The following is a 22,358-nucleotide window of genomic DNA, read 5'->3' as shown; positions in this document are numbered from 1 at the left end:
AAATTGAACTGCATCCACCAGCAAACCAACATTGCATGCATCAAATCAAGACAGGCCGAAACAGCATGCACATTGCCAGATCTGCCCCCCCACCCCGGATTTTCAAAGGCCTTTAACTCTCTCCTTGCCTACCTACCGGCTATGTTTGAAGCAGCCAGACAGGACTGCATGGTGACTGCAAGAATCAGAGTGGAGGCTCAGCCAACCCTGACATGGGATCCAAGCCAAAAAATAAACAAACATTTGCACAATTCTCTTCCCTACTCAAAACATCCCTAACACCAGGGGTGGGGGACCTCTTTCCACCCAAGGGCCAAATTCTGTTTTGGAGAAGCTCTCAGGGGAGGGGCATATTCCAGTCGTGGGTGGGGCGGAAGGCCAATGGGGTGGAGCCGGTGGCAAAAGCGGCAGGGCCAAAAATGCAAGCATATTGTCACTTGAAGCTCTGACTGCCAGGATCTACACCTTAAGAGAGGCATTTCAACCTTACAGAATGGAGAGAGATTTTTTTTTTTTTTTAAAGGCACAAAAGCTGGGAAATACCAAACGATTGGATGTTGGAGGAGGGGTGGGGCCAGGGGAAGGGGCGTGGCCTTCTGGAGAGCCCAAGAGCACTGGATTGGGACCCCAGGAGGGCCAGATCTGGATGTTCCCCAACCCTGCCTAACTCATAGCTGGGCCCACACACGTTGTTTAGACTAGAGCTGTGCACAGATGGCCTCTCGAAATTCTCCACCTTATTTACGGGCAGAGAAATTTGGGAGACAATTTCACCAAATGTCTCCGGGAGGAGGAGAAATTCTCCACAGTTTCTCCCAGGTAGGGCTCCCCATTGGCAGGGCTTGTAGCACAGCTGCTTTCTTTTTTTCTTAAGGGTTTTGGGGAGGTTTTGTGCTGCAACAGCATCAATGGTCTTGGCAGGCTGGCCCCCATTTTGCATCCACCACAATGCAGGTGGGGGCAGTGTGGTGTCCAGCTCCAGGGATGAGGTGGAGTTTGTGCCTTGCCAAAATCTGTCCTCCAACTTCCAAAAAAGTTTTCTTCACCATGAAAGGGGCTTCCACTGTTCTGCCCCATTCTCAGGGTGTTTTATAATTTATTATTGTGCTGTTCTTGAGCACCCCTAATTACAGCTAGCCTCCCAGGCTGCCTGCACGTCCTGATCTGAAAAAGACCCATAGGAGGAATTATCTCATGGTGCCTTCCACTGGGCTGTAATTGAAATGTGGGAAGCTGAGGAGGCTACAGGCAGCCAGAGAGAGGATTGTACAATGAAAGACAGGACGCTTGCGCTCACTCCTCGGCCACCTCCTAAGTAAGGCAAGCCCAAGAACCCCAAACCCACCCCTTGAGAATTGCTCCCAAATTTCTTCGGTATTGAATTTCTTTTTGGAAGCAATTTCTCTTCTATCAAATTGAATGAGAAGGGTCAAAAGCAACATGGGAGAACATTTCGGCACAGCACTAGTTTAGACCAGTGGTCCAGTTAAGTAATGTTCAACTCTGGACTTAGCAGTACATACAATAGGTGAGACCCATAAGGTGTCGAGGAGGGGTCTCAAATCAGGGTCACCAGTAGTCATCCTTGGCTGCCTTCCCTTCAACCAGCCAGTCAGACTCAGCTCCAAAGAACAAGGTCACCTCTAAGCTGCCATATTTGGCCTGAGTGCTGTCAGCTTACTCCTCAGCCCGGGAGTGGCCAGCTGACCTTGCACACCAATGGTGAGGTACCAGGCCCTATAAAAGCCCTTCCCTCAGGCCCTCTGACTAAAACCTGCCAAACGAGCAGACTGAACCTCACCTGCCCAACCCAGTATCTGACCTCCATCCCTTGGTGACTAGCCTGGACTGGACGCCAGTGCAGATCAAAAAGCACTGCCCTAATATGTTCATCTTGACCAGCCCCCAATCCTCTCACGGCCCTCATCCCTAGCTCCTACCTTCCTTGCCTATGCATAGTTGTTATACACCTGCCCTTCAACCATCAGCTGTTTATATCTGTGTCAGCGTCTGGCACCTGCTGTGAATCGCTCATGCTGCCAGTCCCTCTTGTTGCTTCTCTTTCTGGTGGACAATCACGCCGTCTCCCCATGCTTTAATAAAGACAGCTGTACTCTTCTTTTCCCCCACTTTGCGAAGTTTCCCTGCCGTATCGCTGGATGGTTTAAATTTCTCTCTTTTGAGTCACCAGGGCTTTCTTACTTCAGCAAATGCTCCTTGCCATGGGAATAAACCAGCACAGCAAGAACAAAGCTAAACAAAAATATTCTTAGCCTCTACGGGTTGGCGGGGGGGACTGGTACTGATCTCTCTTGGAGTATGTGAGTCTGGGGTGGGGATGGGGGGGGTGGACCTGTGGAAGCCGAGCCAAATAGTAATTATTCAGACTATACCAGTCAAACCTCACAATGACCCGTCCCCGCTGGAGCTTTTATTGAATCGGCAGTTGGCCTAGCGAAAGTGGAGGAAGAAAGGGAAAAACATCTATGGGTTTGCTGGTCAGTCGAGGCTTCACGTGGTTCGCTGGCTATTAGATTCCCAGCAGGAGACAGCCATATAATTTCATTGTTCCTAACCCAGAATGAAAACGATTCTCGGAGCTGATCAGACCTCATTCACGCAGCGGTGCTGTTTTGTGGCCTCAATATCACAGATTTTTTAAAAGGCGCAAGCGCAAGCATTTTTGACATCCTTGTTCTCGATCCCCCCCCCACTGTCTGAATACCCCCCCCCGAGGCTGCCTCCCATCCTTGCATGCACCCGCTCCATTCATCCAATTGAACACAATGCCGGCTCCAGGTTTTTGAGGGCCTTCGGGCAAGACGCCCCCAATGGGCCCCCTCCCTCTGTGAGCCGGCCTTCTCACTGCCATTGTCACCAATTACTGCGGCTCCTCTTCCCTTTCCTCATCACTGCTACCACTTGCTTGCAGAGAGCCTCTCCTGCGCCTCCTCACCACCACCACAGTCGCCTAGGCAGAGCAAGGGGCAGGTGAACAAGCAGGCCGCCACGGTGAGGAGGAGGAGCAAGGCCAGGAGGCTCTTGTCGGTGGGGCCCTGCTGGGGTGTGGGCCGCCGGCAGGTGCCCAGCCATGCCTACCCTTGACACCAGCTCTGGCTGAACACAAGACTTAATGTTTGCCTTGGCAGCCGGTTTCACCACTTTGCCACCTATTTTTTATGTGTGTGATTTATCCCAGTAATGAAAAGATGCTAAACTGGCACTCACAAGCCATTTACTCCAGGGGTTCACAGCCTTTTCAACTGCATGTGAGGCTGGCTTGGGGGTCAGGGAACGTACCCACATGCACATGCACATCCCAGCTATCCTGACACACATCGCTCTTTCCTTGTTGAAAGCAGCAGCAAGGAAAGAGCAGTTGGGATCAGGAGTCCTTGGGCAGGGAGTGGAAAGATTTCTTTAACCTCCCCCTACCCCAATGATCCTGATACAGTCACTCTTTCCAGCAGGGAAAGAGGACTCTGTATAAGGATCTCTACGGGAGAGACTCCTACCTCTCCATGCCCAATACTCCCTTGATTTTTCCTCCTCCCTCCCCACCCCTTTTTCCTTGGGTGTCATGTTTTTGATTGTGAGCCTGAGGGCAGGGACAGCATTAGTGTCCCATTCCTTCATCCTCCCCCTTTACAATCAACGTACTCCAGGAAAAAAAGGCTTCAGGCTAACTCTACTTTATTAGTTAACAACTCGCTTCCTTACAAATGCAGATTCTAGGCAACTCTCAGACTGCATAGAACCAGCTAATCCACTCATCTATGAGTATCAATGGAGGAGATGAAGTGGAAGTTAGAGGAGTTGCCAGCAGTCTGGGCAAGAATGTCTTGTCCAGACTCGCTTCGCAGGGATGCCCCTCCCTTAGGGCGGCTCCCTCCTGCGTTGGCTTCCACGAGTGGCCAACCTGGCAGAGTGTCTCAGCCCTGCCCCTAACTTTTCCCGCTTCACTCTGCGACAGCCCCTAGCATCCCTCAAGTCATGCTTCCTCCTCCTCCTCCAGAACTTGAGTTCCCGTGGTGGAGGAATGGTGGAGCCATTCAGCCTGGGCTGTCTGTGTGTCAAGGTCTTGGGAAGAAAGTCCCGCCATATCCGGGCTCACTAGGGAGGGTGCCTCCCCCTGTTCTGGCTGCTCCCATTCTGATTCCTTTATTCTGAAAGGATGCACCATTTCTTAGATAAGAAACTTTGTGTATAGACTAGAGCTGAGCTGAAAGTTAAATCGCATGAGGGTGTCTGGCTTGGAATTGAGGGGAAATTGCCCTCAATTTCTGGGCCTTGACAATGTGGCAATTTCAGGGAGCAGGACAAAATTATCTGAAGATCTGTGGTAGGGTGGTGGTGGTATGGTTAACATGGTGGTATGGTGGGGGGGCAGTGGTGGTGACCGCAGCAAAGTAATCGTGATTCTCTTTGGGTTCTCTTTTTTTTTTTTTTCCATTTCTAAAACTGTGGTTTTGTTTTGCCTCTCCAGATGGGGGAAGCAGGCCTCTTCCTGGTGGACACCATTTGACCTAGTATGCCTCAGATGTGGCATTGTTCTGGGGCATTCTGGGTTTTAAAAAATAGCAGCTACCAGCCCGCAGCCACAGAGGAAAACTCCACCACCACTCCCCACAATGGCAGAACTAAAGCAAAGTTTAAAATAAAAAGTAAAACTAAAATAATGAGCCACTTGGGTGACCAGCTCCTTAATCCAACACCCATGAATCTTTGAGTACTTTCATCCTATCCTGAAAAGTCATCAAAAAACAATTCCCTCCCCAAAATAATCAGGGAGGAGAACTTCCAGGAGATCAGGGCTGGACTACTTAAGAACATCAGAACATCAGCAGAGCCCTGATGCTGGATCAGACCAAGGGTCCATCTAGTCTAGCATTCTGTTCACACAGTGGCCAACCAGCTGCCCATGGGAAACCCACAAGCAGGCATGAGTATAACAGCACCCTCCCACCCATGTTCCCCAGCAACTGGTGCACATAGGTGTCAAGGTGGAAACTGAGCCCAGAGAGCCCCAGAGCAGTTCTGATTCTGAGGAGGAACAACAATCCGTGGGAGAGGAGCCAGCTCATCCCTCACAGGCTCAGCAGCTGGCAGAGATTCCTCCTGCCGGCATTCCTGAGATAGATAGTGACCCTGGTAGTGAGGGAGTGCGGGAGGGGGGCTTCTTAGATGCTCGACGCAGATGCAAAGAGCGACGAGCGATGGAGGGCGTGGAAAGGAGGCGTAGCGCCCGTTTGGCGCGCAAGCAACGGCTGCCTCCCGTGGACCCAAGGGAAAGAGGGAGGATCTCTCCCTAGCCCATACGTTCTGGGTCTTCAAGTGACTCTCTTTCAAACAGGGATCAACTGCCTACTTGAAGCTTAGGCCACTCTGCTGTTCCTTGCTTTAGTCGCTGGTGATTAGCATCTGAAAGAGTCATTAAGTTGTAAAAGGATTAACGCTTTGAAAAGAAATCCTTTCATCTGTGTCTTGAGTTGGCTATTGGAATCTACTGAGAGAGGCCGCCAAGGCGCTCCTGACAATAGGCATACTCCCTCTGATACTGGATCTAGCCATCAGGAGCTGTAGCCATCTCCTTCATGAATTTGCCCAATCCTCTTTTAAAGCCCTCCAAATTGGTGGCCATCACTACATCTTATGCAAACCCGTGGCTCTCCATCTGCTTCCTTTGCCTACAGCTCCCACCAATTCTCACAATTGGCTATGCTGGCTAGGGATGGACAGACGCCCCACTGTCCAATTCGGGTCCTATGGGCACCCACCAAGCCGCTGACGCAGCGCACGTGTCTCTGGACCCACTCTCCCCCACTCACCGAGCCACCCACACTCACCCTGGACCCATCCACAAGTGCCATGAGCACCATTTTGTGAAAGAAAATAGTGATCGCAAATACGTGCGCGTCTAGTCTTATCTTGCGCATATCGGCCATTCATGGTGCCATTTTGCGTAAGACTAGATGTGCGCATATTTGCGACCGCCATTTTCTTTTGCAAAATGGCGATCATGGTGCTCACAGATGGGTCCATGGTGAGTGTGTGCAGCTTGGTGAGGGCGGGGGGACTCAAGTGGGCGCAGGGGCTCGGCGGGCACATCTCAGGGGTGCGGGCAGGGGGGAGTCCGCTGGACTCCTGGACCCAAAGGGGGCTGATGCCATTCCTAATGCTGATTAGAGCTGGTGGGAGTCACCCAGAATTGCAGGAGACGGTGCACCCACCAGTGGAGGCTGGTGGCTCCGATGTCAGTGGGGCAGTGAATCCGCTCCAGGTTTCACTCACAACCAGTCAGGACTCTAAAGGAGCTCTCCAAGATGCAAAGCACCTTTACTAGATTTCAAAGATATCTCTTCTGCTAAAGTGACAGCTGGGGGCGGGGGGGGGAGGTTGTTTTAGGGGAAGGCAATCAAAAATCGTCTATATTGCAGGAATTCTTTTTGCATTCCCATAGAAAAAGCTGGAGAGAAGACACCGATTCTCCCTTGTTTCAAGATACATTGCAGACTAGTGTGCTGGCTTATCATAAATAAAAACTTCTATGTGCAAAAATAAAAGTTTCTGGGGAAATATTTGGAACATTTTACTGTGCGCTCTCTCTCTCTCTCTCTCGCTGGTTTTGCCAGCACTCAGCAAGGGTTGTACTGATGCACAGGTGGATCATTTGAGATACAGAAATGATGTTACTGATTGGAGATAACTCTGAGCATTTTGGATATCAAAATATACTCAATGAAAGAGTATATTTTGATATCCAAAACGCTCAGCTCCACTCCACAAGGTATGGAAGAATTCATTCCGACAGCTGTGCTAGCTGGCAGGGATATAAAGATGGTTGATGAAAGGCCTATCTTGCCCAAGAATCATACATTCCTTCCCAAGCAAAAGCTAGCTGTGTTTGAGGGAGAGAAGAAACTTCCTGGGCATACCAACACTTCAGGCATTTCAAAGTGATCACCCATGAGAGGGCATTCTGTGCAGTGGCCCCACACACTTTTGGAACAAGTTGCCATTGTAGGACCTCCACGCTCCATCATTGCAGGCTTTTAAGAAGGCCTTGAAAACATATTATTTTACCATGGCCTTCTCTTGTTAGAACTGCTATTGTTGTTGTTACTGTGGTTATCTTTGTTACTGGTTTTATTGTTGGCTTTTATTGTTTTTATGTTTTAATCATTTTTAATATTTTAACTGTTTTTATGTATTTTATTGCTGCATTCTGCCTTGGGAGGGATTTTGCCCTGAAAGGCAGCCAATAACTGTTTTAAATAAATAAATAAAGTGCACATTTGAAAAAGTTTCAAACACAATCACAAATTTGGGAATTTGCAAAGATTTCTCCCAAAAATGAAAGCGTTCCTGCTCGTGTTCAGGATTGCGAATGTGATGTGTTCACATGATTTGAAAACAAAACGGAATGGGCTTTCCATCGTTCACATGTGAAACTGACACAGGCTAAATGAAGTCTGGTCCCTTCCATCCCTAGGAAGAGGAATAGCTCTACCTGACAAAAGGGAGTGTTTCTACACCCAGCGCCTACCATTCGCTTCTCAGATTCACTCACACACAACGTGGTGGTGACCACTAACACTGATAGCTTTTCCCTGCCATAAAGATTATTAGCCAAGAGATGGAGGACAAGTCTGTCAGCGAGCACTGGCTATAACAGCTATGCAGAACCTCCACATAACATAGTAGTATCCCTCCTATAACCAGATGCTGGGTTATCCCCCTCATATCTTGCTTCCAGGGCACTGGGCTGCCTACTGGAAAAGAATGCTAAGCTGTTCCATCAAAATAACATAATACCAAAAGCCATCCTGGATACGTGTGACTGAAGTATTTTCTTTCTTTCTTTATTTCTTCCAGTGCAAACAAATAAGACTCAGATGTCATCTGTTTATGCTCAGCCCTGCTTATTAGAAAACAGGCCCTGAAAGTTCTCCGGTATTCTCGTCCTTAAAAATTGCCTGCTCTCTCTTGTTTCGCCCTAAGTGGTCCCCAGGAACAAAGGGCTTCCATTCCGCTACTATAGCAATCTTTTATGTGCTTTAAGTTGCCGGGCAACAGTGTGTGTGCCACCCACAGGTACTTGCCTTCCGAGGGTCTGAGAAACAAAAACAGGACAAAGGAAAGGGAAGGAACAATAACAGAATTTGCACTCCTTCCCTAACATGCTATTAACGCTAGCATGCTTCTTCCCCACTGGAAATCCCGAGCCTAGATTCCTCTTCTATAAAGTCTCACCTATTCATCTGCCCCTATTTTGATTTTATTTTTTTACATCTAAGCACAGGGGTTTGAATCCTGAATATCTGGGAGGGGGATCTGCCAAGAATGGGAAAATATCAGGAGGTGATGGTGGAGAAGAGCTGTAGCTCAGTGGTACAGCATCTGCTTTGCATGTCAAAGGTCCCAGGCTCAATCCTGGGCATCTCCGGGAACGGCTGAGAAGCACCCTGGACCAGTTGAGGCTGGTGGCTCCTATTTTGGGCTGTGAATCCTTTCTGAGTTTCAGTCAGAACCAGCCAGAACTCTAAAGGAGCTATCCAAAGTGCTGAACGTATTTGGGGGCTAGTGTTCAGCAACAGGGCCAATAGGGACCAGAAAAAACAGCTGTAAGACTGGATACCAAAGTCAAAAAAGAAACAGCTGCACCAATTTAATTCCCAACACGTTTTGACACTTGGTCTTTATCAAGGGAAAAACTCTAGCAGATTCTTTTGGAGGATTCCCTCTCCCTTGCTTCTTCCAAAGGAGTCTATAGTAGTGTTATCTACTATAGATAACTATCTATACTTTAACAAGGTATCCATGGGAAAAATGTAGGGATGGTGATTTCCTAAGGACAGTGAGCAGAAAATGGGGACCATTCTTGGTAAATAATGGGATGGAGTCATGGGCAACATAGCACAGATCTGGGAGATCTGGATTCTAGCAACATTGAGTATAGGCGGCTGTACTTAGTGATGTATGAGAATTTTGTTTTTCTCACAAAATATGCAAGCATGTCCCACTCAAAGCATGACCATGTGTCTGTCGAATACGTTCGCAAATTGCTGGACATGTCCTCGCATTTGATTTGCACAACTTCCCAGTTCAATTCTGTGCAAATTTTCTAATTGGCACAAATTTCCCCTGCAGATTGAATCAGCCCCGCTTTGGTCTATGATGGAAATCTACCCAAATTTGGGGAAATTTGTGCAAATTTCACATTTCATCACTGCTCGAGTTGTGTTATTTTCCCATTTGCACAGAGTGAGCAGTGGTTGCAAACAGAAATTAGGGACAAGACAAACAGCAAGATGATTTCGGAGAGTTGTAATAATCCTGAACATCGCCCATTTGCCCATCCCTAGCTCTTTTATGCCATTGGTCCATCTAGTTCAATATTGTTTACACCAGCATGGAGCCCTCTGGTTGCTTCCAACTAGGGATGGCTAAGAATTTTGTGGAGTTAATTTATTTATAAGAACTTACACAAATTCACAAATGACTTCATAAACAGGATAGAAAGATGTGGAGTATTTCAAAAAATCAAATGTGGGTAGAAGCGAAACTGACAGATTCAACCATCCCTACTTGCAAGTAGGGACATTGGAGAAATCTGCAGTGGAACAAAATGAGTTTGGATTCTCCTGAATCCAACCCATGGATTCTGCAGGGGACTGGCTTTCCCCTGTCAGGCACTTTCCACAGACTTGCGGACCAGTTTTCTAACTTCCCTGAATTATGCAGAAATTTTGGCTTAGAAAAATATGCACACACACACAAAAAAAAAACCAGCCAAAAACGCACATTTCCTCCATAGGCTAAAGCATGAAAATGCACATTTGGGGGAATTTATGCATTTTCACACTTGCAAAATTGAGCAAATGCGTATTTGCACAAATTCTGAAGCAAAATAAATCCAATCCTGTCAACAGGCGGAAAATAGAATGAAAGGCACCTGACAATCCACAAAATAGACGGATTTTACACAATCCATACATCCCTATTCACAAGTGGGATATGAAAACTCTAAATGGTCCCCATTTGCAATTCATGAAGTACTCTTCTCAATGAAGCCTTGGAGTTATATATTTCAAATGAAAAAAAGAAAAACACGCTTCACTGGATTATGTTATCAAAGAGGGACTGAAATGCCAGCATATAGGATGTGTCTGACTACTAAAGAGGTGAATTCATAAATGCCTTCTGAACAACACAAAACCCAGGGAAAGAAGCTTTAATCTGTGAATTGCAACAACCTTGGACAAAATGAATTTCTAATAGAATATAATGTAAGCCGCCTGAGACATTGTGATAAGGGACTTTTGTTTTTTGTTTTTAAAAGGAAAAAAAATTGCAGAGAGAGGGTGTGAGAGAGAGAGAAAGAGAACGAAAGTATGTGACACACTTTTCATGAAAGGTCTTAATTTAAAATATCGTAATGAACACTCAATTTCTGTGAGCAAATTGGAGAACTTGAGATGAAAAAACAGTGATAAGGGATAATACTGTGGAAGGGAGGGAGGGAAAGATTAGAAAAGTAAGCATATTTGAAAAGGGCCCAGAAAAGATAGCACAAGCGGGAAGGAATAAAAGACTGGATTTATGAATGCATTAGAACCTAATGCCATTGTTCATCTGACTTCGGGGTATATTGCGACTTTTATGGCCAGCAAGTACAGGAGAAAATAATAGTGGCTACAAGCGTAAGAAGAAGAGAAAGGTGCTTAGTAAGTTAAGGGTACTCAACGGCCAACTTGGAAATTTGAGGAGAGTGCTTGATTGCCTCGTTGCCACACACACATTACCCCTCTGAAGACTCCTGGATGAAGCAAAAGTTAGTACACTGCAGTTTTCAGCTCCGAAGCTACACACATAGAGCTCAACTGCTAGGAGAAACTAGAAATATCACATCATTCAAGGCCAGGACCTGTTGCTGTTTCATTGTCTTTGTGCGCTGCTCATGGAAGGATCCAGTCGGCCAGAGTGGGAAACCACAAGCTGAACTGGATGGCCCCTTGGTCTCTTCTGGCTGGACTCTTCTTACTTTCTCATAGTCCCATTAAAGGGCCATCTAATGCCATTGAGCTGGTTGCAGTCTTTCTGGAAGCATCTGACTGGCCAGTGTGGGAAACCACAGGCTGAACTGCATGGCCCCTTGGTTTCTTCTGGCAGGACTCTTCTTATGTTCTTGTAGTGCCGTTAATGTACCAGGAAATTTCACAAGCAGAATGGGGGAAAGAGGGGTCCAGTTCTCACCCTCAACCTTTATTCTTCTCCTGCTTCTAGCCCCTCCATGTCCCTTGGCTCAGCCCTTCTCCCCTCCCCCGTTCTCTGCTCTTCCCCCTCCCCCCCCAAAAGCACAGCTCCTCCATTCCAGGTTATGTGCCATTTTAGGCCACAGATTCTGCTGAGTATAGTGTGTGTTCCAGAAGCAAAGTCAGATACCAGTTAGAGAAATCAAGGAACTCTGATATATAACAGTGAACTCTGGGTGAGCCCAGAGTGGAAGCCAGACAAACCCAGCACGTGTGTTCCTCCAACAACTGGCAGTCTCAGTCCTAGCCTTTGGTGGGATTTGGCCTTCCTAGAGGCTGGTAGCTCATCCCAAACACTGTATGAGGCCTTCTCCCTTGAAGGGGCCTCACTTGCTTTTCAAGCCTTTGGCTGTGATGGCATGGAAGCAACTGGACTGTGGTGGTGGTTGGAAGCTTCGAAGCAGAGTCCTCAGAATCTAGGGATGGCTGGTCCCAGTGACTCTGCTGGGGCTGCAGGCCCTGAGGTGAGAGGGGTATTGACAGGTGCTTCCACTGCCAATTACTCTTCTGGGTCCGAGAGGTCCATATCAAAACCTTCTCTTCCTGAGGAAGGGAATCAAAATCCCGGACCATGACAGACTGGGGCCACCCTGCCATCCATTACTGAGACCATCCCTTCAGTGGAAAAGGAAGCAGGAAAAGAAATCCTCCTTGCAGCCCTGCCCAAATGTCAGGAACCACTCAGGTGGCTGCCCCATATGGAGAGCTCCGTCACGGCAGCTTTGCGGGGAAGAACCATCTGGACTGATTCTGCCCAAGATGGCCATCAGCTCTTCCTGGGCAGGAAGGAGTATAAGAGGGTTTCCTGTCTCAGCACAACTTTGCTTGAGCAACAAGGTCGACCTGAGTTCTGACGGATCTGATGTTTCTGGTTTGGCACTTTGATTCTACCTTCGGGTTGGCCCTCTGATCCAGGTGGCTCTTCAGTTGTGACTTCCAGTTCCCAGCACCTGATTGGCTCCAGATTGGGCCACAGCCCAGTTCTGACACCTGAGCTCTCCAGAGCAACACCCACAGCATGCTAGGCATACAGGCCTGGATGGTGTAGGAATCCATCCGGGGGTTCACGTCCACTGGCCGTTTGGCGGCACGGCCCCCCAGACTCCAGCTCACTTGTCGGCAAGCTGGCCTGACTTGACCTGTCAGGCCTGCTCATGGACTTCTGCCACCAGCACCACCGTGCGCAAACCCCTCACTCTCTCCTTGCTGATCTTGACACTGGCAACGGAGAGCGTGAGGGGTTTGCACACAGCGGTGGATGGCAGCAGCAGGAGTCCCCGCAGCCAGCACCTCCCACCCCCGTGTGCAAATGTCTCCTTCTTCCTCCCAGCCCCTGGCAAGCCAAGCCAGGGGCTCGAGGAAAATCCATCAAGCCCCAAGAGGGAAGGATTTCCCCATGCCAGACGTCCCTAATTTGGTGCAGTGTTTCTGCCTTCCCATTTCAGGAGACCTGCTATCTCTCCCCAAATCTGAGACTGAGGGAGTTCCAGACTGAGGGAGCCCAAGCATCACAAATGCATCAGCCCCTGTTGGTTTCTCCTCCAGAAAAGCCCATCCTGGATTGGGGCCAGGAGACAATCCATCTATAACACAGTGCCTCCTCCCCTTCCAAATCAATGGCCGCTGCCGACAGGCTCAGTGTGTGGTAAAGAGATAGGATATTGCTAACTGGCTTCTTCAACAGAGTTTTTAAAAGCTATGGTTGTCTAGAATGTAGAAAGCAGATTGTAATGCAAAGATGACTAGAAGACTAATGGCTTTATATTGAACTACTGCGGAGGTTTTGTGGGCTGGGGTTATCTTTTATTTTGTTACGGGAATAGCTGGATCTTCTAAACGAACGGCAAGGTAAGCCAGAACAGCAAATTAAAAGAATGATCAAAGTTAAATATTTATTCCAAGAACAACAATATTTGCAAATCTGGAATGGATCTTACAGAGTTTTCTATTTGCATACTTTAATTAATCCAAAAAATATTAAAACTAATCTCACAAAGGAAAGGGTCAGAGTATTAATTAACTTGAAATTCATTGCTTTTGTATAATTTAGAAGTTTGACACAAAGCAGAAAACGGTGTTAATAAAAACTAAGTTACTGTGACAGGTATAATTTCATGGATTAGCAAAACTTCCAGCATTCTCAACACGTTTATGGCTAACTTAAATTTTTTAAGTTACCTCGCTTCAATTAAAATATGTTTCTCTCCTCCAGATGAAAATTACATTTCATTCTTCCTTTAACCTCAATATTTCTCTCTTAATGTGATTTTTCTTTCATGCAGCTCTAAACGGAACATGGGTCACAACTGCAGTAAATGGAAAAACTTAAAGCAGAATTAAATAGCAGCCATTTTTTCATGGCTGTATTTCCAGCACAACAGCACAAGTTCTTATCAGAGTGAAACGTTTTCCATTCTTTTGTCCTATCTTTACAGTTGGCAAATACTGGCCTTCTAAGGACAAAATTGGTTTGAGCTAGATCAGAGATGGTGTGTTATATCTAGTGGTATACTGATAAATTCTGACATGCGGGCGTTCATCAGCTTGGTCCATACCACCAAAGAGAGTCCAATGAATTCCTCCAGCTGCATTGATCCATATCAACAAACAAATTCTAGCAGTTTTCATCTTCACCAGGAGCAGGTCTTTTCCAAAGCGAATGGGTCTTAATTGCCCATTCAAGACGTGGCCGCACCAGAATACTTAGTATCACAACAGGGAACAAGATATTCTCCCTCAGCTACACCTAAGCTCAAAGGGAACAGGAAATTCTTAGGGTGAGTAGCAAAAAACACCAGTGTCCCTGCTAATTAAAAAAAGGGTCAGTGCTGCATCCCTGTGAGCCCTAGTTCTACCACACCCCTGGTTATATCACTTCTAGCTCAAAGCCAGCACTTCAGTGCAGAGGTGTCAAACTGCAGCCTGTAGGCCAAATCCAGGCTTCCTGGGGTCCCAGTTGGCCTTCTAAGGAGTGCAAAAAGGGTCAAATTTAGCGGGTTTTCAAGCTAAATTAAGCCTTTCAGCACTCCATAGCAGTGTGGCAAACTGCCTATTTTTCCCCCCAGGCACCCTGCAAAGTGTGATCCATGGGGGGGGGGGGTGGAGGGGCAAAAAAGGCCCCCTGATCTCCCAAAGAGAAAGAAAGCAAAAGACAATATTTTTGGAGAGACACCTTCTGCTTTTCCAAAGCCCAAATCATGAACAAAGCCTAGTGCAAGGTCTGCCTTCGGTTCTCGTCACTTTGGAAGGGAGCCCACTTCACTTTGGGAAACACCAGAAATGGTCTGAAGAGTCCCGATTTGGCTCGGGCTTTGGCTGAATCCAATCCATGTCCCTACTTTTAAGTTATGTAATTGTGTTGCTGTTTTTCATGGCCTTGCATCTGATGGTTTTATGGTTGTATAATGTCCAGCCACCTCCTTGAGGGCTTTTTAGCAACAACAATAACAAAAGGCAGTATAGAAAAGATAATGATAAAGTAAGTCATAAAATAAATCAATGCAGCCAGCTTCCAACATACATCTGGAACTAGAGAACAGGATGTTCATGTCCTTGTATTGGCTTCAGTCTTACCAAATGTGTTGACCTGGTGCACAATTCACAGCAGCAAATTGTGGGTTAATTAGTTAACCTATTATTAGTTTTTAGGATAACTTTGGGTTGTTTGACCCACAAACTGCCCAAAATGTCTGGGTTTGCACATCATGCAACAACCTTTAATCAGGCCCATGGGAGGTTGTTTATGCAAAGCGGAAGGTGCGCAACTTGGTAAATCATGGTTTAATTAATTCACCCACAATTTGTTGCCATGATGTGTGAATGGGCCCACTAAGTAGGGATCCAACTGCATCTATTTTTTTAGATTTATTCATTTTTGTTTTGGGGGGTTTTGCTTGGCATTAGGCCAAGATGCTCTCGTGGGCTGAGTGGGAAGGCACAGTCATAGACTTTGAACAATCAGTAAAGCGTTAGGGATTTCTATGAATCTGAGCCATGGCTTTTGAATCTGACCAGATTTTCCTGAGTCACACAGATTCCATGGACTTCTGGACCAGTGTTGTTGTTGTTTTACTTTCTGGAATTTTACCCAAATGTAGTCATAGCAAAACACATTTTTTTAAAAAAATGACTAGCTGAAAATACACATTTCCCCGATAGGCTAAAGCATGAAAATGCACATTTGGGGGGGACTTGCACATTGGGGGGATTTACGCATTTTTGCAAATGCCAATTTGCACAAATGTGAACTTGGGCAAATTCAGGGGACGGGGAAAAATCCAATTCCGTCAATGAACAGCCCATCCCAGGTTGGACTGGGGGCGAAATGTGCAAGCAGATGCTGTTGGGGTGTGAGGGGTGGCATTTTATATCTTCCCCACTCTCCCCATTTCATATATCTTTCAAAACCTCTAACACTCTAAACATTCGATAATGGGCTGGATGAGGGTGAACAAGCTGAGGCTGAACTCAGACAAGACGGAGGTGCTGTTGGTCAGTTGAAAGCCTGACTCAGAGATTGGCATTCAACCTGTTCTGGAAGGGGTTGTGCTCTCTCTTGAGGATCAGGTCCATCTCTCAGGAGTGCTCCTTGATCCTACGCTGTCCCTGGATCTTCAGGGGGTGGTGGAGTCAAGGAGTACATTTGCACAATTAAATTTCGTACTTCAGCTTGCAACCCTTTCTGAGTCAGTCCGACTTGGCAACCATTATCCATGCCATGGTTGCATCATGTTTAGACTACTGCAATGTGCTTGATGTGGGGCTACCCCTGAAGAGTGTCCAGAAGGTTTAACTGGGACAAAATCCAGCAGCTAGGCACGGTATCAGGACTATGTAACCCCCATCCTGAAAGACCTGCACTGGCTGACAGTTGCTTTGTGGGCACAATTCAAGGTGTTGGTCTTAACCTTTAAAGCCCTAAACAGCTTAGGATTTGGCTATCTGAGGGACTGCCTGTCTCACTATGAACCTACCCAAGTACTAAGATCTGCAGGAGAGGCGCTTGTGAGGGCACCATTATCCACAGAGGCCCATTTGTCGGACACTCGTGAAAGGGCTTCCTCCTGTGTTGCCTCCAAACTATGGAATGCACTTCCTCAAGAAGTATGATCCCCCCACACACACACTCTCTTGGCCTTTAGAAAGGGTTCAAGGTGCATCTTTTCCATCTGGCCTTTCAAAATGTGTCAGCTTTAATGCTTGAATGTATTTACCGTTTTAATGCTCTTGTTTTTATTGTTTGAAGGCTTTATTGTTTAACATTGTTGTACACCACCCTGATGGCTTTTTAGCAGTTATGTAAGTGTCTAATAATAATGAGGAAGAGGAGGAGGAGGAGGAGAGGAAGAAGAAGAAGGACAATGACAATGACAACAACAAGACAAATCTTTGAAACTAGTATGGAAAGGTTTTCCAGTACTAGAAAGCTGTGGCTAATACTGGAAATACAAAAAGGCATGCATTCCTATTCAAGAGCAAACAAACTGCCACATCAATAAAAGTCTCTGTCGTGCCCCCCCCCCTCCACCCCACATTTAACTGGAAAAGGCAGTCACGGTCAGAAGCAGCACAGCTTGGATTTCTTACCTGCCCTCTGTGTTGGGATCGATGCGCTCACATACGATGGTGGCGGTGGTCTGTGTCCTTCCATTGTCGACATCTTGTTGCACTCCCCACTGGTCTGGATCACTGACTCGAATGTCTATTATCTTCACACCTGGGGCAGCCTTAATTCTACCGGGAAAACAACAGACATGGCTTTAGTTCGAAACAATGTTGTGCGGGTGGGGAGAAACCTTGCAGAAGTCCCCGGTGAATGGTCTGGAAACACATCTTGCTATGAAGCACTGATTGGATGCTGGCTTCCCAATACATGCCAGCCAATGTTTAAGAATGCGGCTCTGTCATCCACATGCCAAGGGCAAGGCTACTTCACATTGCACATGGCAAGAGGTGCCACTGAAAATAGCATCCCTGAGTCAACGTCTTCCTCGTAAACTGCAGGTTGGTTCATGCCATGTAGGGATGTCAGAGAAATCGCTGCAGATTCAAATGAGGCCAGATTCTTTGGCATCCGGCCTCAGGAATCCGCAGCAGATCAGGACCACTTAGCTCTGCTCCAGGAGTACTGGAGGCGGAACAGCACTCGGCTGTTTTTTCCACCCAGAGCCATTCACCTCCTCCCTGTCCCTGCCGATTGCCTTTAAAAAAAAGTCTTAAAAAAAAAATGGCGATCGGGAGGATGTGCCCATAGACTTATACGCAAATACAGTCATGAATCTTGCATATAAGTCTATGTGTCCATAGGCTTATATGCAAGATTCACTGCTCTATTTTGCGTATAAGTCTATGGGCACATGCAATCAGCAGGATGTGCCCATAGACTTATATGCAAAATAGAGCGGTGAACCTGGCGTATAAGCCTATGGACACATAGACTTAGACACAAGATTCATGACTCTATTTGCATATAAGTCTATGGGCACATCCTCCCGATCGCCATTAAAAAAAAAAAAAAAAGATAATTGGCAGGGACAGGGAGGAGGCAAATGGCTCTGGCTGGCAGGAGGGAAGGTAAACGCCCCCAAGCCCGTTTCCACCACCACCCCGGAATCCGAGTGGAGCGGAACAGCTCTGGAGGATTCCGGGGGGGGGAGAGGAACAGATCGCCCCCCCCATGGATTCCCCACCAGAAAAGATGGTGGGGAATCCGTACACCCCTAATGCCATGTCACCGTGCTACTGCCTTGTGCGATTCCTGTCCCACGTGAGGAGGACTCCAGATGGGCCTTATGAAAAGTTCTGTAATTTGCACAAATTGCTCCAAAATGTGTGCAAATTGCTCAGAAATTTGCACAAATCGCTTGGAAATCTGCATAAATTGCTCCAAACTTTGCGCCAACCGCAGAGCCTCCCCCCCTCAAAAAGGCCCAAAAAGATTCCCAGAGTTCAGGGGAAAGCCCGCAGCTCAGCTTGCACATGCAAATCAAGTTGTACATGCTGCAGTACTCTGTCAAGCCAAAGAAGAACCAGATTTCCTAGCGACTGACATCCCTAGATGGGGTGAGGAAATGCATGACATAATCCAGCCTGTGGAGATTCCTGGTGTGGCCCATGGATGTTTATATAGTACAGGTACCAGTCAACATGGGAAAGCCATTTGTGGTCGCACCCCCATGTTCCACAGAAGGTGCCATTGCATCCTAACTGTTTGGTGGAGGGAAAAGGTCAAGTGGCCATGAGTTCTGGCCAACCCAGCCTGTGCCTGGAGGAGAGGAGGAAGGACTTGTCAGCTGCCTAGAGACTACAGGATGCATTCTCCAGTCAGAGCTCTGTTGGCCATGTAAATCTAGGGCAGCCTTTCCCAACCTGGTGCCCTCCAGAGGTTTTGGACTTCAACTCTCATCAGCATCAGCCAGCATAGCCAATGGTCAGGAGTGCTGGGAGTTGTAGTTTGAAACATCCAAAGGGGACCTGGTTGGGAAGGTTGATCTAGGTCCTTACTCTGCAACAGGGGTGGGCAATTTTAGGGCCACTGGGGGACAATTTACCCACTGGGGGGAGTCACAGGCCACACTCCTGCTACCACCACCAGTGGAGGCTGGTGGCTCGGACTGGTGGTGCTGTGAATTTCAGATTTCAAACAGGAATCACACATTCTCTCCATGCATTTAAAGGAAAGAAGATACCCTGAGCCTATAATAATACATGGCTTTGAAAAGGCAGAAAAAAGGCCACAGACTGAGCTGCTGGTAGATTCAAACAGAACATCCTCAGACCGAATCAACTGTGCTTTAACACTTGACCACAGTATCAACAAATTGCAAGGGAGCATGAAAAGATATTGGCATATAATACAACATATTTCAGGTTGCCAAGAGAAATGGCCAATTTCTTTTAAAAGGACCAGGAATAGCAGAAATTTTCTGATAAGGAGTGAATGTGAAGAGCACAACAGAAGTTTAGTCAATGACTTGCCAGGTGCTTCCATGCCTAGGGGCCATCACCCATTTGGACACTGCAGCCACTGTACGGACACCTCCCGAATTATAGAATTTGAAAAGCCCTCCAACCAACAGATATACAGTGTGAGGCATTGCACTACATGCAGCACTGCCTTTGTAGTTTATGCTGTCCAACGTAAATGCCCTAAGCCTTATGTGGAAAAAACAGTGAGACCCTTAAAAAGACGGATAAGGGAACACCTGTGTAACATTAAGACCAACGGATGAGGTTCAACGCTTGTAAGCCATTTTGCAGAACAACAGCATTCTCCCGCAGATCTAAAATGTTGGGCGCTGGATAAGCTTGACATTAAGGAAGAAAAATATCTGTTGAGGAGAGAAGCTGAGTGGATTTTGAGACTGAACACTCTCTTTCCACGAGGTTTAAACGAAGACCTTGAATTTTTACCACTCTTATGACCTGTGGGTGATTTACACACCCTCCCTAGCTACCAGAGTACGGTTCAGTTTTGAGACCTTGGCTGGATTACATCGACATGGAAACAACTGACAGAGCTTTTTAGAAAATGGACAAAGGGGTATAAGATAAGATTCGAGAAACATCTTTTCCAGTCGCATACACAGGAGACAATCTTTTGCAAAAAAATTCTGCTGCCTTTATTCTCTAGTATGAATGGACATGTTATTCTTAGTAAGTAAGCAGGTTCTGTATGGTTTTTATAAGAATGTTATACATGCATAAGCCCCTGTGGCCATTTGTATTTTAGTAATGTTTTAATTATGTGTGTTGTCCTATTTGTAATTTTTATTACCATTAATGTTACAGCCCCCTGAAGAAGGCCTAAAAATAAGAAAAAGGCCAAAATGCATTGGGCTTCCTAATATATATATATATATATATATATATATATATATATATTCATTCCTGACAACCTGTTTCTCCTCTTTGTGATTTTCAGTCACAACCAGCCAGAACTCTAAAGGAGTTATCCACGGTGCTGAATCCTATCTTCAAAATATGTGGCCCACACTCACCCCAGCAGCCTCGGCAAGCTCTGCAGTCCCCATTTTTAAAAAATACATATGCAAATATGCGCATTTGCAAAAATTCACATTTTCGCTCATACACAAACATGCGCATTTTTGCGATCGCCATTTCATTTTTCAAAAATGGCAGCCACAGAGCTTGATGAGGCCACCGGGGTGAGTGCAGGCCACTCCCTGAGCATGGGAGGGGCTCGAGCACAGTCCAGGGACTGGTGAGCGGAGGCAGGGGCTGGGTAGGCACCCAGAGAACCCGGACAGGGATAGGTTCACACATCCCTAATAGCAACTACCTGGAGCAGCACCACAGCTCACTAGCCAACAGGTCTGTAAGCATAGAAGGAGAGCTTGGTGACCACTGTGTCACTAAAATTCAGTGGTGTGGCAGGGCCCACACCAGAGGACAGGGGCCGCACCTGGCCGCCAGGCCATGTGTTGCCTACCCCTGCTCTATAAGAAAGGCAAGAAGGCACACGGGCCTCTTGGAGGCATGAAGCTCAAATCTAAGATTCTAAGATAAGGGACACCTTATGGAAGCAACAGTAGGAAGAAGATAGGCACTGTTTGAGGCACATGATGCAGACACCTTGTTGAAGCTTTCATATGCCAGTCAGGGACTGGACCCATCTCAAGTGAACAGCCTTAATAGCTATGGAGTCAAGCAGATCAGGGCCAAATGCAGGGTCTTGAAACCAGGGGCCCTGAGAGCAAAACCAAGGAACATTCCTCCCTGTGGAAGCAGCTCTCTTGCCTTCTGCTCCTCCACAGCATCACCACCACAGGTGGCCAACAGGTGGTATTGCACCTGCCAGCTTTCTGTCAGGTGACTCCAGGAGCCATTAGGATTCCACCTGATCCTATCAGGCTGCTGACTACTCCTGTGTCTGAGCAACTCATCACTCACCCCACACCAGGCTCTCAGACCATCCGTCTGTCAGTCTTTCCCTTTCCTGTCTACAGACACCAGTCTTCAGAACTATCCACCCATTAGGTCCTGACAGTGAGATCAAGATAGGACAGTTGATTAATGTGATTTGCAGTGAACTGCACACGTCACATGGATTCGACAGAACCTAAGCATGCTTCGCTATCTCCAGTTGGGGCCCACTGTGTTATTTCACAGCCCAGACCCCAGACCCCCCAACAGGCCAGATCCGATGAATCTGATAAATCCGACACTCCTATCTGCTAAAGTCAACTGCCGCATTTCTAGCCCTTTGGCCAGGAGACAAGACAACACATTTCTCATCCATCCAAGGACACTTGACGATGCCATTTTTACCCAGCTGGGCATCAGAAGAGATTTACTGACAATGCATCTCCAACCCTAACCCTATTTGCTTCCAGCTGAAAGGGGTGCCATCTCCTAACACTGATCTTCCTGGGCTTTGGCCAGAGCTGCCTCATCATCTGTTGCTGAGGCAGATTTCACTCACTCTCATCCCAGATTAGCATCAGGTGAGCCTCATACGCTATCTCCCCTCCCTTCCCAAGTCTCACCGACCCAGACATCCCGAGCTCTCTGGATCTGATCAAACAGGGGCTCACCTTTTTTGGCACAACTCAGTTCTGGTCAGAGGAAAGAACTGCAGGAGTGGGGTGGGAATTGGTAAAGCTTATAAAGAGTAGGGATGGCCATCATGGGGAAATCTGGTCCTTTTTAGGTTTGCCGGATTTCCATGGAGCCATGGGCTTTTTCCCACAATCCAGGAACTCTTCTCTGCTTTTCTTTTTCCTCTTAAATTGGCATTCATGCAAATTTCAGCCTTAATTTGTGTCAAGGGCTCCTTGAAGGTCTCTCTCAGTCTAATCCAGTAGCCAAGTCCAGACACAGACAAAGGGATTCTTTTCAAAGCTTCATTCCTACTTTACAACTTAACAACTCACTATTAGCAACTAGATATGAGCAGCAGAGTACCTATGCCCTAAGTTGGAACAGTTGGTCCCCATTTGAAAGAGAATCACTGGCAGACCCTGAACTTATGGGCTAGAGAGAGTCCCTCCCCTTTTCCCTTGGATCCTCTGGGCGCAGCCG

The 22,358-nt window shown here is 47.0% G+C and overlaps 1 protein-coding gene across 2 annotated transcripts in view; it reads right to left on the bottom strand.

Moving 5' to 3' along the window:
- Positions 1-22,358, bottom strand: part of TMEM132B (transmembrane protein 132B) — a 301,587-nt gene that overhangs the window by 225,412 nt on the left and 53,817 nt on the right. The window contains exons 2-3 of one of the 2 annotated variants that reach the window (XM_084820222.1): positions 16,902-17,048; positions 6,999-7,027 (exon numbers count right to left, since the gene is read on the bottom strand). In XM_084820222.1, the coding sequence (XP_084676348.1) occupies positions 6,999-7,027; positions 16,902-17,048 (176 nt within the window). The remainder of the gene's footprint in view (positions 1-6,998; positions 7,028-16,901; positions 17,049-22,358) is intronic. The other variant, XM_084820221.1, reaches the window with a different exon arrangement.

This window comes from Heloderma suspectum, chromosome 13, assembly GCF_057233095.1.
Source record: "Heloderma suspectum isolate Gila_16-S chromosome 13, 16-S_ref, whole genome shotgun sequence".
Classification (NCBI taxonomy): domain Eukaryota; kingdom Metazoa; phylum Chordata; class Lepidosauria; order Squamata; family Helodermatidae; genus Heloderma; species Heloderma suspectum.
The sequence above is the reverse complement of the archived record's forward strand: the minus strand, read 5'-3'. Positions and strand labels throughout refer to the sequence as shown.